Source organism: Dermacentor variabilis, chromosome 5 (genome assembly GCF_050947875.1).
Source record: "Dermacentor variabilis isolate Ectoservices chromosome 5, ASM5094787v1, whole genome shotgun sequence".
NCBI lineage: Eukaryota > Metazoa > Arthropoda > Arachnida > Ixodida > Ixodidae > Dermacentor > Dermacentor variabilis.
This window is the reverse complement of record NC_134572.1, coordinates 168,216,143-168,229,922: the sequence shown is the minus strand read 5'-3', so window position 1 is coordinate 168,229,922 and position 13,780 is coordinate 168,216,143. Positions and strand designations below refer to the sequence as shown.

Below are 13,780 nucleotides of genomic sequence, written 5' to 3'. Positions count from 1 at the left end.
CTGTCGTCACTCTAGTTTCGTCATCCGACAGTCACCATGCCGTTGTATCACCCCTTCGTCCCCGCACTGTCTTCCTGACACAGTCGTCGTCGCACCGTGGTCGTTACACACTCATTATTATCACATTGTCCTCATACCGTTGTCATGACATCTTTGTCCTTACATCGTCGCCATAGAGTCGTTGTCATGCATTCGTTGTCATAACACAGTCGTGATGCCGTCGAGGTCATTCCGTCGTCGTGATTCTTAGTTCGCAAACCAACACTCCTCACGTCGTCGTCACGACGTCGTAGCTGTGACGCAGTCGTCGCGAAATAGTTGCAATGATGCCACCGTCGTTACGCTGTCCTTATACCTGCCTTATGACTTTAGTAATGTGATCCCATCGCCGTCATGCCATCATCGTCATACTGGCTTCGCCACTCCATCGATGTCAAACCTTCATACTTCTATCGCAATCATGCTGGCGTCGTTCAGTCGGAATTATGCCACCATTATCATACATTCTTCATTGCGTCGTCGGCAGACAGCCGCTATCATTCATCTGCACTCACATCGCCGTCGTCATACCGTCGTTGTCTTGCCATCGTCGTGACTCGTACTCTCGTCTTGCCGTCATCTTCACGTCATTGTCGTCATACAGTTGCCATCGCGAAATAATGTGTGCCTCGAAAAAGTGTGCCTTGAAACATTGTCATGCTATTTTTATCCTGGCGTTGTTACCATACAGTCATCGTCATGCAACAGTTATCATGCCGTCGTCATGACACCATCATACGGCAATCGCTATCACGCATCTATTGTTATGCCATCGTCGTGATGCCTTTGTGGTCGTATCACGCCGTCATTCGAATATCCCCATCTTGTCGTTATACCATCGTCGTCATCGCCATCATACTACTGCCCTCCTCGTTTCATCGACTTCATTCCTTCGTCATTCTATCGTTATCACTGCGTCGACATCATACAATTGCAGTTATGTCGCCATCCTCACGAGCGACTTTGGTAAGCAAGTGCCATAGTGAAGTGGCGCGATATCGAAGCAGCGGAAGTCTTAGAATGACCACTACAGATGTTAAACAAGCATAAATTTAGAAAGAAAGCGCGTCCCTACATTGCTAGAATGCTTATCGCAATATCGTCGACAGTCATCGAGAGATCAGTTCTGCAGTAATTATTGCCGTTTGCACCTCTAGCTGGACTATGCATCTGCGTGCACTTTGAAGGAAATATTTATGTGTTTCGAGTATAACAAATAAATGCTGGCAAAAAAACACAAGTGCGCACAGGCGAACCTCAGCGTATGCTTACAGATGTACCCAGCACTGACGAAAAGGAAGTTGTGGTACTTCGCAGCCTACCATTCACGCAAATTTAAGCGGAACCGGTTGAGTCAGAGAAACCTTCTATAGACTGCCATCGTAGAGCCCCAATGATTCATTAGCAGGTCGCGTGTTTTGTCAGTTTTGTAATGACGGATAAAATTGGCCGCGTATCTCCATGCTTCGCTAGAAATGATGTGTAAGCGCGTAAATATGATGGTGCAACGTCAAAAGGTCGCGGCATGCAGGCGAAATTTATTCAACATGTTTGAAATTGCTGTCGATACATTCTTTTGCCATTTATACATTCTGCAAGGGTGTTCCAGCACTCTCCTTTGCTGCAAGTACAATGAGGTTCTCTGTCAATCTTGGCATATTATTGTTTTCCAAGCTTGTTTCACTTGCAGAGCAACGAATAAGCAAGCGAAGCTTATCTTCTGGGAATATGACTTGAAGCAGAAGCCTGCTTCTTTAGCACAACTTTCACTGCGACATAATTGCAGGTTGAGTGCAACAAGTTCAATATTGAATCGTTTTCAATAATAAATTTAAATTGCAAACTTGCAAAAAATTTCCTTTGAAATAAATATGCTTCTAGAAAGCTTATATACAAAAAAAAAGAAACAACAACAACCTTTTCTTAGACAAAAGAAGGGAGTTCTAGATAATTTCTTCATCTCAGTTAGGGGAAAACTCGCTTCGGAGTTGAGCAGTTTGCTGATAACTTAATCTTGCGCACAAGTTATGGCAATGGTACAATATCTGGCGCATGTTGACGTTGCTATTACCGAAACGTATTTTCGCACCTAACGACTGTGATGAATGGGCTTTGGAAACATTTCATCATCATCATCACTATTATCATCATCAGCAGTGTATTTTATGTCCACTGGAGGGCGAAGACCTCTGCCTGCGATCACCAATCACCCCTGTCCTGCGCCAACCAATTCCAACTAACGCCCGTGAATTTTCTAATTTCACAGCCTCTCCTAGTCTTCTACCGTCCTCAACTGCGCTTCCCTTCTCTTGGTAACCATTCTGTCATACTAATGGTCCAATGGTTATCTAACCTGGACATTACATGACCTGCCCAGCTTCATTTTTTTCTTAATGTTAATTAGAATATCGGCTATTCCCGTTTGATCTCTGATCCGAACGACTCTTTTTCTGTCTCTTACCGTTACACCTAGCATTCTTCGTTCCATCGCTCTTTGTGTCGTCCTTAACTTATGCAGGTCCGATGTCCTGCGGGAACCGAAGCTATGCGAAGTGTTTCGGGGGTAGCTGGCTATGACAATGGTATTGTGGTGGTGCCTTTGTTCTTCGACTCTCTCGAAGTCTTCAAGCGGGCGCTCATTGAGGCGCTCAGAGAAACTAACAGTCAGAAAGAGCGCGGGCTTGCCTAGCTGCTCACTCGTTGCGAACACGTTCCCCTTTCTCTGCGCGAAGTGTAGTACCCTAGTAATGCGATATCCTCGAGCTGCTCCAGTAAACCTCTGAGGAACGCCGCGATGCAGACAAAGCATCGTCACAAACAAATGTTTTCTCCTTCTCCTTTTGACGAACGCAATGTCCGACTTGACGCATTTCTCAACGAAGCTGCGGTCTTCCAAGAGGTTCTGTGTGAGCGTCAGGAAGTGGTGGGCATGGACGGAGTCAGGAACTTGCTTTTGAATCACTGTTCATACGGAGGAAACCATCACCTGGTGTTCCCTAGGCCACAGGCCCCTATGCGAGCCATCTTACCTGGCACAGGCAGTGCGCGGGGAACGAGGCGAGAGTCTAATGACGGAGCTTGAACGACGACGGTGCCGTGACCACGCCGGCAACGCTAACAAGCCAGCGCAACAATGCCAGAGGCCCAAGTTGGTTGGCCACGACTGCCGCGCAGCGTATGAGGCTAGATACACAGATGCACGCAAAGTGCCTGAACGTCGCAAATAATGTTTCAGATCAAAAAAATCTCACAGACTACGCAGCGTCGACATTATGATTTCGCTAAGAAGCTACGATGGATGAAAGCATTCGCATAATCTTGCTAGCCCTTTCACACGAGGCAATAAATGTTCACTGAAGGAATGCATATTGTAATATCTCCAGCACAATTCCGCATCACTGAGTGGCTATTTCTTCCTTGTGCCTCTGCAGTTTGCTAAATTCGTAAACCAAACGACCACTCAAGCTATTCGTTAGATCCACATAATCTGCGCTACTCCGATATTTATTTTGCACGTGTCAGAACACCTTATTAACTCAGCATACATCAGAGATTACGGCGGCAGTGGCGCTTCATCCGCAGTACTTAGGTTTTAAGGAAGGAAGATTGTGCGTGTACGCTTCAAGTTTAGCACAAAGGCCGCCTAGGATGAGGTATTGAAGCTCTCGGACTTCGGGAGTGGCACCTGTACTGTTCCCCACTCTCTGCTTGATAGCGTTTGTAGGTAAGAGGCGCAGCACACTTAAGTCAATCTGGGTGCAGTTCCATTTTGGTGTCAATCACGAAAAATGATATTTGAAGCGTCTACGAGACATCACTTTTTTGTCTTCCTCATTGAGAAGGCCGCAAACCATGGGAAGGATGACTCTTGCATACTGCAGATGACCATCTTGCTATACTAATAGAAATGTGTACTGTTACGTTCATGGCCTTCGGTGGACGGTAACATGGCGTAGCCTCAGGAGGCTCAAGCTGAACGCCAAACAACAACTGTTTAGTAAAATGCTTGCCAACCCCCATGACATAGATGGAGGCGCCACTAACTACCCCATTGTAGAGTGGCGGCCTGTACAATTCTCTCTTTCATAAGTTCAAGCGGTCCGCCGGAAGGACACGTCGACAAATAGGTGGGCACACAACAACATCCCGATCACCAACCCTTTGCAGATACTGTCCCAAGTCGCTGGTCGTTTTGGTCGCACTAGGATGGCTTTCAGAAGTTGGACGAGTAACTTTCGGCTCTGGGTCAGCTGGTCCTGAGGAAGCCCATAATTGCGATGACACTGGAACGAAGGGGACAACGTGACACCCGTTGCGCTGCAAGACACTCCCTTGTCCTTTCTCTACGACGTGGCTCCTGGGCCTCTGTGTCGGGCTTGGTACAGTTCCTTTTAAATCTTTGAATCACACCCAGACTTCTTGACCTCCAGTTGCATTTGATGTCTGGTTCTATGGCGCTTGTTGTAGCAATTTTCTTGCTTGCTTTTGTAGGACGTGGTCCTGAGCGCTACCGTCCCTGTCGGTAGCCAGTTTGGATGCAGCAACACTTCCCTCCAGGGGACTCCGATGCTCAGCCGGCGACGCATCAAGAGCTGAGCTGGGCTAACTATTGCTAACCTGGGTGTCCCTTTAGCTTAGAAGAGGAAGGTGGGGGTCTTTCGCTTGGTGGAAGATGTTTTTGAGGGTCTCGACTATGCTTTCACTTCTCCGTTCGAGTGGGAGTAATGCGGACTGCTCATCGCATGAATAATGCCATACGAGGAAGCAAAGGCTGCGACCTCTCGTCACGAAAATGGCGGGCAGTCGTCAGATCCAACTCCGACGGGTATCCCTTCTCGGACAATACGAATTTTTTTAGCGCTACCACTAAAGCCTGGGCGGTTGTGCTCCACATGCTTGTTATTCCGGAAACTTGTAGAAGTAGTCAACTGCCGAGAGGAAGGTTTCCCCCATTAGAATTAAATAGGTACATGCCATGAATTTCCCATGAACGACAAGGGAAACGTGTCGGGCTAAGATGCTGGGCGAAGTTAACTCTAGTAAACTCTTAATGCATTGATGTCCCTTGTGTAGGAGTGCCATAACTGCTGATCGGGGTGATGATTGGAGCGCGACAGACACCTTTTAGCAGCAAGCAAGTCATTGCAGACTTATAGTTCGTCAACCACCGAGGACTACCTGGCGACGTGCAGCGGCATCTTCGATTTTCAAGGCCACCCACGCTGACAGAAGGAGATAAGTGTACTGCATTCACCATCTGAGTTTTGTGCTTGACGCATATATCTCAAATTGACTGGGGAACGTTGACACGAGGCAGCCACTGTTTTGGCCACAGAGAACCAAGGGAGATGCATTCAGTGCGGCGATACGTGACAGCGTATGAGCTGTAGCCAAGAGCTTTCGCCTAACATGCAGTAGCTTGAACTGGTATGACATTGTTTTGATTCCTCTTCTCCTTTGTATTCTCGGAGGCAACATGCCAAGTTCCAGCTTGCCAAAAAGGGAGACGAAGGAAGATGCTCCGCCTCGAGATCCAGTGTGGTGCCACGTACGAATTCGTCGAACCACCAGAGAGCCCAGGTTATAGCCAAAGCTTCCTTTTCAGTTTAGCTATACTTTAATTCTGTCTTTATCATTGCTCTTGAGGCAAAAATGACAGGCCGGTGTTCACCTAACGGTTGCATCAACATCTTGCATCAGCTATAGACCGCAGTGCTATATAGTGGATTGTACTTGGCCATACACCTACTTCCTGTCAGTAGCTACTTGACAAAGGCAGCATCTTGGTCATGTTGCCAAGTCCAGCTAGAAGACTTATTTAGAAGAGCTGTAATCGGTGCGGCAATATGAGGTATATGTGGCAGAAACATGGCGACGTAGCTTACCATTCCGAGCACACGTCGGTCACCTAAATCGTCTTTTGGAGCTTCCATGGTCCTGACAGCCTAGACCTCACGTAGGTCTGGCCTGATGTTTTCTGCAGACAGAATTGCTAGAAGGAAATAGGAAGTCAGACACCACAAATTAGCATTTCTTCTGGTTCAGTGTGATCCCAGTCTTGACAAGACGAGACAGAACCTGGGTGTGAGTCGGGCATCACGTTGCTGTCGAGTGCCTTGGAAGACGATTATGTCATCAACGTTCTTTGCGACCCCTTCTTGTCCTTCCAGAATTCTGGTCGCCTGATTCCTAAAGTATTCAGGCTCCGAGGTAATGGCAAATGGAAAGTGGCAGAAGCAGCATCGGTCAATAGAGAGAGAGAGAGCAAGGACACGAACGGCAGGGAGGACAGCCAGACGAGCACCCCGTTTGCTACCCTAAACTTGGGGTGGGGGAAAGGGGAATGGAGAGAGGAAAAGAGGGAGAAAGTGAGCTCTGAGTGCTTGTGGGTCTATACACAGGGACGCTGTAAACGGTCTCTTAAGCCGATGCACTTCTAGTAGTGCACTAGTGCACGAATCGCTTTTCGTGCCAGTGACAGGTGTGCTCACGGTCCGAGTATCTTTGACTTGGAGGACAGTCTTGAGTGCGGTCGGTTTAGAATTGTCCTCAGAGAGAGACTTTGTACGTCATAGCGAGGGCAGGTACGCAATAAGTGATCGATGGTTTCCTGGCAACTACAGGAGTCGCACATCAGGCTCTCGGCCATTCCGATACGATAGGAGTACGTGTTCGTGAACGCCACTCCCAGCCACAAGCGGCACAGCAAGGCTGTTTCGCCGCGGAAAAGGCTAGATGGCAGTTGAAGCCATAGCATGGGGTCTAGTTTGTGCAATCTGCAATTGAAGGCACGTGAACTTCAGAAATCTTGCGACTTTTTGCGTGCAAGCAGGTGTAGTTCCCTGGCAGCGTCTGACCTCGCCAAAGGTATTGGACGCGTCTGGGTGTCTCCGTGACCAGACCGGGCAGCCCTGTCAGCGAAGTTGCTGCCGACGATGTCACAGTGAGCAGGAATCTATTGAAAGGTAATGTTGTGCTCTGTTGTGTACTTCCCTGAAGTCGGAGGTCATCTGCTCGTAAGTTCTGTGGTGTAATGCAGACTTGGCGCTGTGAAGAGCTGCCTTAGAGTCACAAAAAACAACCCATTTATCTGTTGGTTCTTCGATGACATGGGCCAAATGAGGTTATATACGTTGTGAACTGTTGCCTGTCCGCGGACAGTTTCACTTGAAGGAAGCTTGCGGCTGCATCTAGCTTTGAGTTCGCCGTGGCGTCACCTTACTAAGTCTGAGGATTTGCTCAGCTGTAGGAAGGATGTGGCTTTCCCGTAGTATCAAGTGGTCCAGCCGAATTAACACGACCACAAGTCCTGAACACCACGGCATAACTCTGTCGACGCTACGGATCACTCCGTCGCTCTCAAGCCTGATGACCTCACGCGTAACAATTTCGTGCAACGGGACAGCAATTCGATGAGGTGCGCTGAGGTGGAATGGAGTGGTATCTGGTTTCTAGCACATTATGCCTTCCTCCTTGAGGGCGCCAAGTACACGGACGAGATCAGCGTGCAGTGATGCTTCGGGAACCTGCACTCTAGTAGGAAATCTCACAACATCGAGGGCTTGTATTGTCGGCAGACCTATAAGAGGATCAAAGAGAGACTCTATGAAAAAGAGTCGCTGGGAGCACGTCTGCCCGCGCCACTTGAGTCGGTCTGTATATGAACCAAGTACCTACATTGGTTAACCTCCAGGCCCGGCAAGTAGCCAGTCGACCTTGTCGAGCTCGGCTGGATGTTCAGGGAAGCCATGTGAAATAGCAGAGGCCTCATCTTCAGAGTGAACTTTAAACTGTGTTGTTCATTGGTCTACGGTGATGTCCACTATCATGAACTTGGCCATGGTGCATTCAATTACATCGAGCCGATTTTGTTCTAGGATTTTCGTGATCAGCAAACATCCGTGAAGTAAGTTGCAGAGCGGGATGCGCGCTGGGCACTGCGGACGAGTATGAGATGCGCGGCCACAGAATCCGGAGGTGGGCGCATTTACACAGTGGCGGTCAGAAGGAGGCTTAGCGACCCCGTGGTGGCGAGCAAACTGCTGCGTCTTCTAGCTTCCATTTGCAAGGCGCGGTAGCCATCTGGGATGTGCTCCATCTCACAAGCTGGTTGGAGCACTGCCAAAGGTACTAGGCATACGTACCCTTGCGTAGCAGTACATAGTTCCTGGCTTCAGTGGCTGATTCTTGGCTGCACCAGAGAGTGTTAGTATTCCTCGCTACATGATATGGTACAGTGATGCGTGGCGTGTTATGGTGTTTGTATGTGTACGTCGTATACCGAGAATTACTGTGGCAGTTACTGCCAGTAACCGCAATCGCCACCCGAGCCATGGCCCCATGCAGCGCGCATACATCGCCGACCACGCACTTCGGTCTAAATTCATGGTTGTTGCTGGCTCTGCACCCTCTTAGCAAGAAAGATGCGGCAAAATCCGTCACCGCTAAATCTCATCTCAAGCTGAGGTGAAATCAATGGGCATGTTTTGTTGCAAATATTATTATCAGCTGTTTGTTTTCAGCTTGCGAGTGCTACAGACATGGCACCAAGCCACAAAACTGGTTTGATTTATATTTCTCAGATGGCGGCACTACATTAGCATTGATAATGCATTGGCGGTGCGGAGCACTATAAAAACCTTAGTGTTCCCCGCATCATTAATTTACTACCCCAATCTAGCACAGTAAGGTATCGAGCAAACGCCAAGTAGACGCCGAGCGTAGGCTGTACCACAGGTGAACATTGTAAGGGCATTTGTTAGTAGTACTTGCTAAGGCGGCTGCAACGTGAATGTAGGGAAGGTGTACAGGATAAAGCAAAGCCCTGCTGTCGCATGCATGTAAATACAGCTTATTCTTACGGCGTGACAAAATTTCTTGCATCAATCCACCAGCCATGGAGCATCTAACAGGACAGAAAACGACCGAAAGGATGACAAGCAGACGCTGAGCCGACGACGCGGCGTCAGATGAGCATATCTCGAGGCGCGTTTGGTCTTCCTATTGGCTAAAACTTCGTGTATCTTCCCCAGTGCTGCAATCAACTTGTGCATGGAGTATACTGTTGTCACAAATTTCCGGGTCTAGAAATGGACAGACACCGTGAACCCATAGAAAAGGCAATTTATCAGACACCTATACAGAAAACTAAGCCAACAAATAATAATATGAAACGCACTGCAAGACTCTCCACGTAACCTTGTTATACAAATGAATGTACTATCTAATCACGCGAACACAATAAACTAACCTAAATGGCTTCAGGAACATTCATGCAAACATGTTCGGAAGTAAAACGGCAACGCTCTGAGCATCCTTGATCGTCGTGGCTGGAGTTCCTGAATGTGTCGTCAGACGATGGTCTCCGTAGCTTCACGAGATCGCATACGGCAGTTTCAGTGACGGTAACCAGTACCAGCAGAGATTTGTTTATTTATTTTATTGATACATACTACAGCCTCAATCAGGCTCTTGCAGGAGAGGGATGAACAACGAACATATAAACATTTATGTAAACATCTATAAACAAGCTTGCGTGAATTGTTTCAGTGGCAGTCAACGAATGCTGCCAGGTAATGAATTCCAGACTTCAATTGTTGATGCAAACAGATTGTTTTTAAAGAAATCAGTGTGGGCAAAAAAGGTTGAAGTACTTAGCGCATGGTGACTCCTCGTACATGAGGGTTTGGGAGAAGGCAAATAGTTATCTAGAGAGGAGAGGCGAGGAGAATTGATTAACGTGTGAAGGAATTTAAGGCCTTCAAGTTTGCAACGCTCTGCAAGATGAGTAAGACGAAGCAGGGGAAGAGAGTTGGACGGTGAAAATTTTTTGTGATATCTCCTACAAACAAGATGCACTGCCTTTTTTTTGCACTGATTCAATGTTTTGACGTCACAGTGTTTGTATGGATTCCACACAACGCAGCCATATTCGAGGGTGGGGCGAATGAGGGTTTTATATGTAAGAAGTTTAGTTTCTTGAGCAGCAAGACGCAGCAATTGAAGCAGTTGAAAGATTAGTATTAGATCAACAAATTGCAATTCGTTATCCTGGGACAGTTGAAAAGAAAAATTTAATTTCATAGTCTTTCTTGAAAAGCTTTGAAAATGTTTACAACATCTCGGTTTGGATTATTGGAATCAGCTAACACCAGAAAATCGTCTACGTGTCTGAACACCTTAGTTGCTAGTCCTGAAAGAGGAGGGTGTAGCCCTCCATCGAGCTTGCTTAAAAATTTCAATTTAAATTTGAGAAACTGGAAATCCTATGCAAATCCCTGAAAGCTGAACCTAAAGTTCTCCCTTTCCCCAAGACACAAATGCAGAATTCAGGTAAAAGCTCAGCAACTCGAGAAAGCTTTCAACCGAGGTTCCACTTTTTAGACTAAAAGAAAGTTCGTCAGTTCAAGTTAAGTTCTCGTCTCTTAATGTTACGCCTAACTTTTCGTTTCGTGCGTGCTCGCTAACTTTTTCTCGAGCTAATTCTTGCTTAACCTAAAGTTTCAGCCCCAAATGTTACCACCGGTAGAATGCAATGATTGTATGCCTTTATTTTTAACGACAGTTGTGTGCTCACAGTAAGGATTTGGTAATACCTGCCCTATGCACTCCAGCTCAATTTTATTACTGTGTGAATTATCTTCTAAATGTCAATGTCATGGACAATATCAGTAAATAGATAATTGCCTCGGCTCTTACCTCGTCGGTCATGTCTGCCTCTTATTAATTCATACATCATAAAGCATTTCAAAATAAACGATTGCGCACGCTGGCGTTTGGGAATGTACAATTAAAAGCGCCGTCATGCAGTCTCATTTAATGATACCCTTTGGTACAGTATTTGCGTCTACAAAGAATAATCTTGGGGCACAGTTGCTTGGCGAAGGTGACATATTGGGAAAATTACGAACGGGTGAAAAACAGCCAGCGCGAGAAAGCAAAGCAATGTATGAGTGATACAGATTCAACGCGTACGCAAATTTTCTGTATACAATAAATAAAACTAAGTAAATAAAATTTGGATAATCACAAGCCTCTACCAACACATGCGAGCACGCATTAAAAGGAGGGGTAAATGCGCTGCGACTTCTATTAAGGTTTGGAGGAAAAGTGGCGTTCAGCCAACGTTGTGACATAGCAATTCAAATTTCACACCTGTCGCAGCCCTAAAACAGTGCTTGCCTCTAGGTTTTTCAAGAAAATCACCTCAGTAATCAAAGGTGCAGTTTTTTTTTTTTGATAGTCTATTACGTATGAAAGTTCTCCACATATGCATTTTTGTTCGTCTTGTAGAAATAACGTTATTATTTCGCGCTGTTTTCTCACAGTTGTCTTGTGAATTATTTTCTCCTTACAGCACTGTGTCCTAGGAGAGTGCATCAAAAATCGCGCCAAGTAACCGAAAAGAAACAAATGCATTACATTTGGATATTGCGTTTTTCAATGTTCACGTCCATAATTGCTGGCTTTCTTCGAATAAAATGCGTGGATCGGAATGACTACGTTCGGACCTTCATTTCAGTCCACCTAAGAGGAAATGATTATCTCTTCATCGCTCTTGCATTGCATTCCACTTACTTTAGCAATACACTTCCGATGTTTTACTAAGGCGGAGGGCACAATATGTTATACATGTGTCGTACACTCTGTACAATCGGGTGCTACACGCAGCTATATCGCATAGTCTTTCAGGTTACATGAAAACTCTTGAATGGTTTTTTGTGCTCTCCGTGCATAAACAGCGACTTGATAAACTGGAAGAATTGAATTGAACCAGCTCGGGCAAGCTGGTTCTTGCACTGGAAGTCATGAGGCGATATCCAAAGCGTATGTTGGAAGCTATGTGACGTGAAGCTTTAAAACAATTAAATTATGGTGTTTTACGTGCCAAAACCACTTTCTGATTATGAAGCACGCCGTAGTAGGGGACTCCGGAAATTTAGACCACCTGGGGTTCTTTAACCCATTAGGGACTGGTTGCTTTTTTTTCTTGCTATCCATAAATCACTCTTACATATTAACTTATCTTTGTACTAATAATCCACACACAAAAAATTATTACTTTTGTCTAATTAGTTTTTGAAATATAGCCCGTGACCATATGGTCACACTGGGCCCTTATGCTACAGCAAAATACGCGAAGTGAAAAACATTTATTTCAAGCCATGAAACATCACAAAAACATACATAGCGAATAGTCGAGCACTTATTTAGTGTGATATGGTTTGAATCATGGAATACACATGCCGTCATCATACTTTGTGCATTGTGTGTGCACTGCGCTGTTGCAATTATCTCATGCACACCTCCACCTCTTGCCATTAGGTATTGGTGCAACAAAGTGGGCCACTTGGTCACACCGTGTACCAGTCAGGACATCACCAGTTTTTGGGATTCTGCGTTGACCAGGTCCTCCATGCTTATTGTCCCATCGCATCAGGTAGCTTTGTGCAATTTGCTTACGGAATTCCACCTGCGTGACGTTGAACCCTGTGTTACGAATAAGCGCCCAAGCGTTGCTGATAGATATATCACAAAGTCAAGTGAAAATCGGCCACCACTACTTTTTTCCACGGATTACAATCCTGTGGGCGCCTACATTTGCACCAATCTGGTCCTTACCTCTCATAAAACTTGTACTGAGCAACTGTGTTTTTTGCGGGCCACCTCGATTTCCTACTTCTGAACGCGAGAGTACTTGTCTGCCGATGACATTGGCTCTACGCCGTGAACGCTGCTTATAATCGTTACTACAGAATTGTCCGTCCAGCGGACTACAATTACCCTATTGTCGCTCAGCACGGGCTCTTCTCGCCCGCGAGGTTGTCGCTTGACGAATTGAGGTCGAACGATAAGGCACTCTTCGGGAACACGGTTCTGCTTCACTGTGCCCGTGCCTTCGTAGCCCTGTGCCTTGAGATGCCTGAGTAGCGGCATGCCTGTGAATAAATTATCAAAATAGAAAAAGAAAGGAAGGTCGTGCGTCTCTGCTGCGAGTTCATCCACCATTTGAAGAAGTGGCGCCGCTGCTTTTTCGAAGTCCTTTTCATATTTTTCAGATGTTCCGGGATCCCCTGTTTGCCTTGATACACTTTGAAGTTTACAAGGTATCCGTTATTGGCATTTAGGCAGCATACTTTATACCCGAAGCGGATAGGCTTTCCGCGTATACACTGTTTATAGGCATGACGACCATAATACTCAATCATATTTTCGTCATAGCTCAGGTGACGCACAGGTTGAAAGTGTTCCAGAATGCTTGCTTTTAATAGTGCCATCAATGGACGCAACTTTGCCAACTCGTCACTAAGCGTTAGGCTTGCATTTCTCACAGTCCAGGAATCGCATTATCTGTACGAAGCGATTTCTCCGCATAGCATTCTAGGCCATCGTGTTGCGCATATCCAAGCCGCTGCCCCGATAGCACTGTTTCCCTGGCAAGCGGTTATAGCCGGACAAAACGAGCACTCCAAGAAAACCTAATTCTTCGTTCGACAAGTCGCCGGGAAGGTGTCTTCCGGCGCTGACACAATTCGCAAGTTGCGACAAAGCGACGCACAGAGCGGTAGAGACCCGGCCAGAAGAACCAGCGTCATACGTGGTCATATGTACGCAAAACTACAAGGTGTCCTGCTGTCGGTTCATCGTGAAGTTGTTCGAGAGCGACGGATCGCAGATGACGAGGAAGGACAAGGAGCAACTCAGGACCGTCAGGGTTGATATTGCGGCGGTAGAGGACGCC

General features: G+C 46.5%; 1 protein-coding gene across 1 annotated transcript in view; it reads left to right on the top strand.

The window, feature by feature from the left end:
* LOC142583700 (A disintegrin and metalloproteinase with thrombospondin motifs like) overlaps nt 1–11,534 on the top strand; it is an 82,976-nt gene extending 71,442 nt beyond the window's left edge. Inside the window, exon 15 of the mRNA XM_075694187.1 lies at nt 11,396–11,534. Within this exon, the coding sequence (XP_075550302.1) occupies nt 11,396–11,437 (42 nt within the window). The 3' untranslated portion in view covers nt 11,438–11,534. The remainder of the gene's footprint in view (nt 1–11,395) is intronic.
* Nucleotides 11,535–13,780: the final 2,246 nt, after the last annotated feature.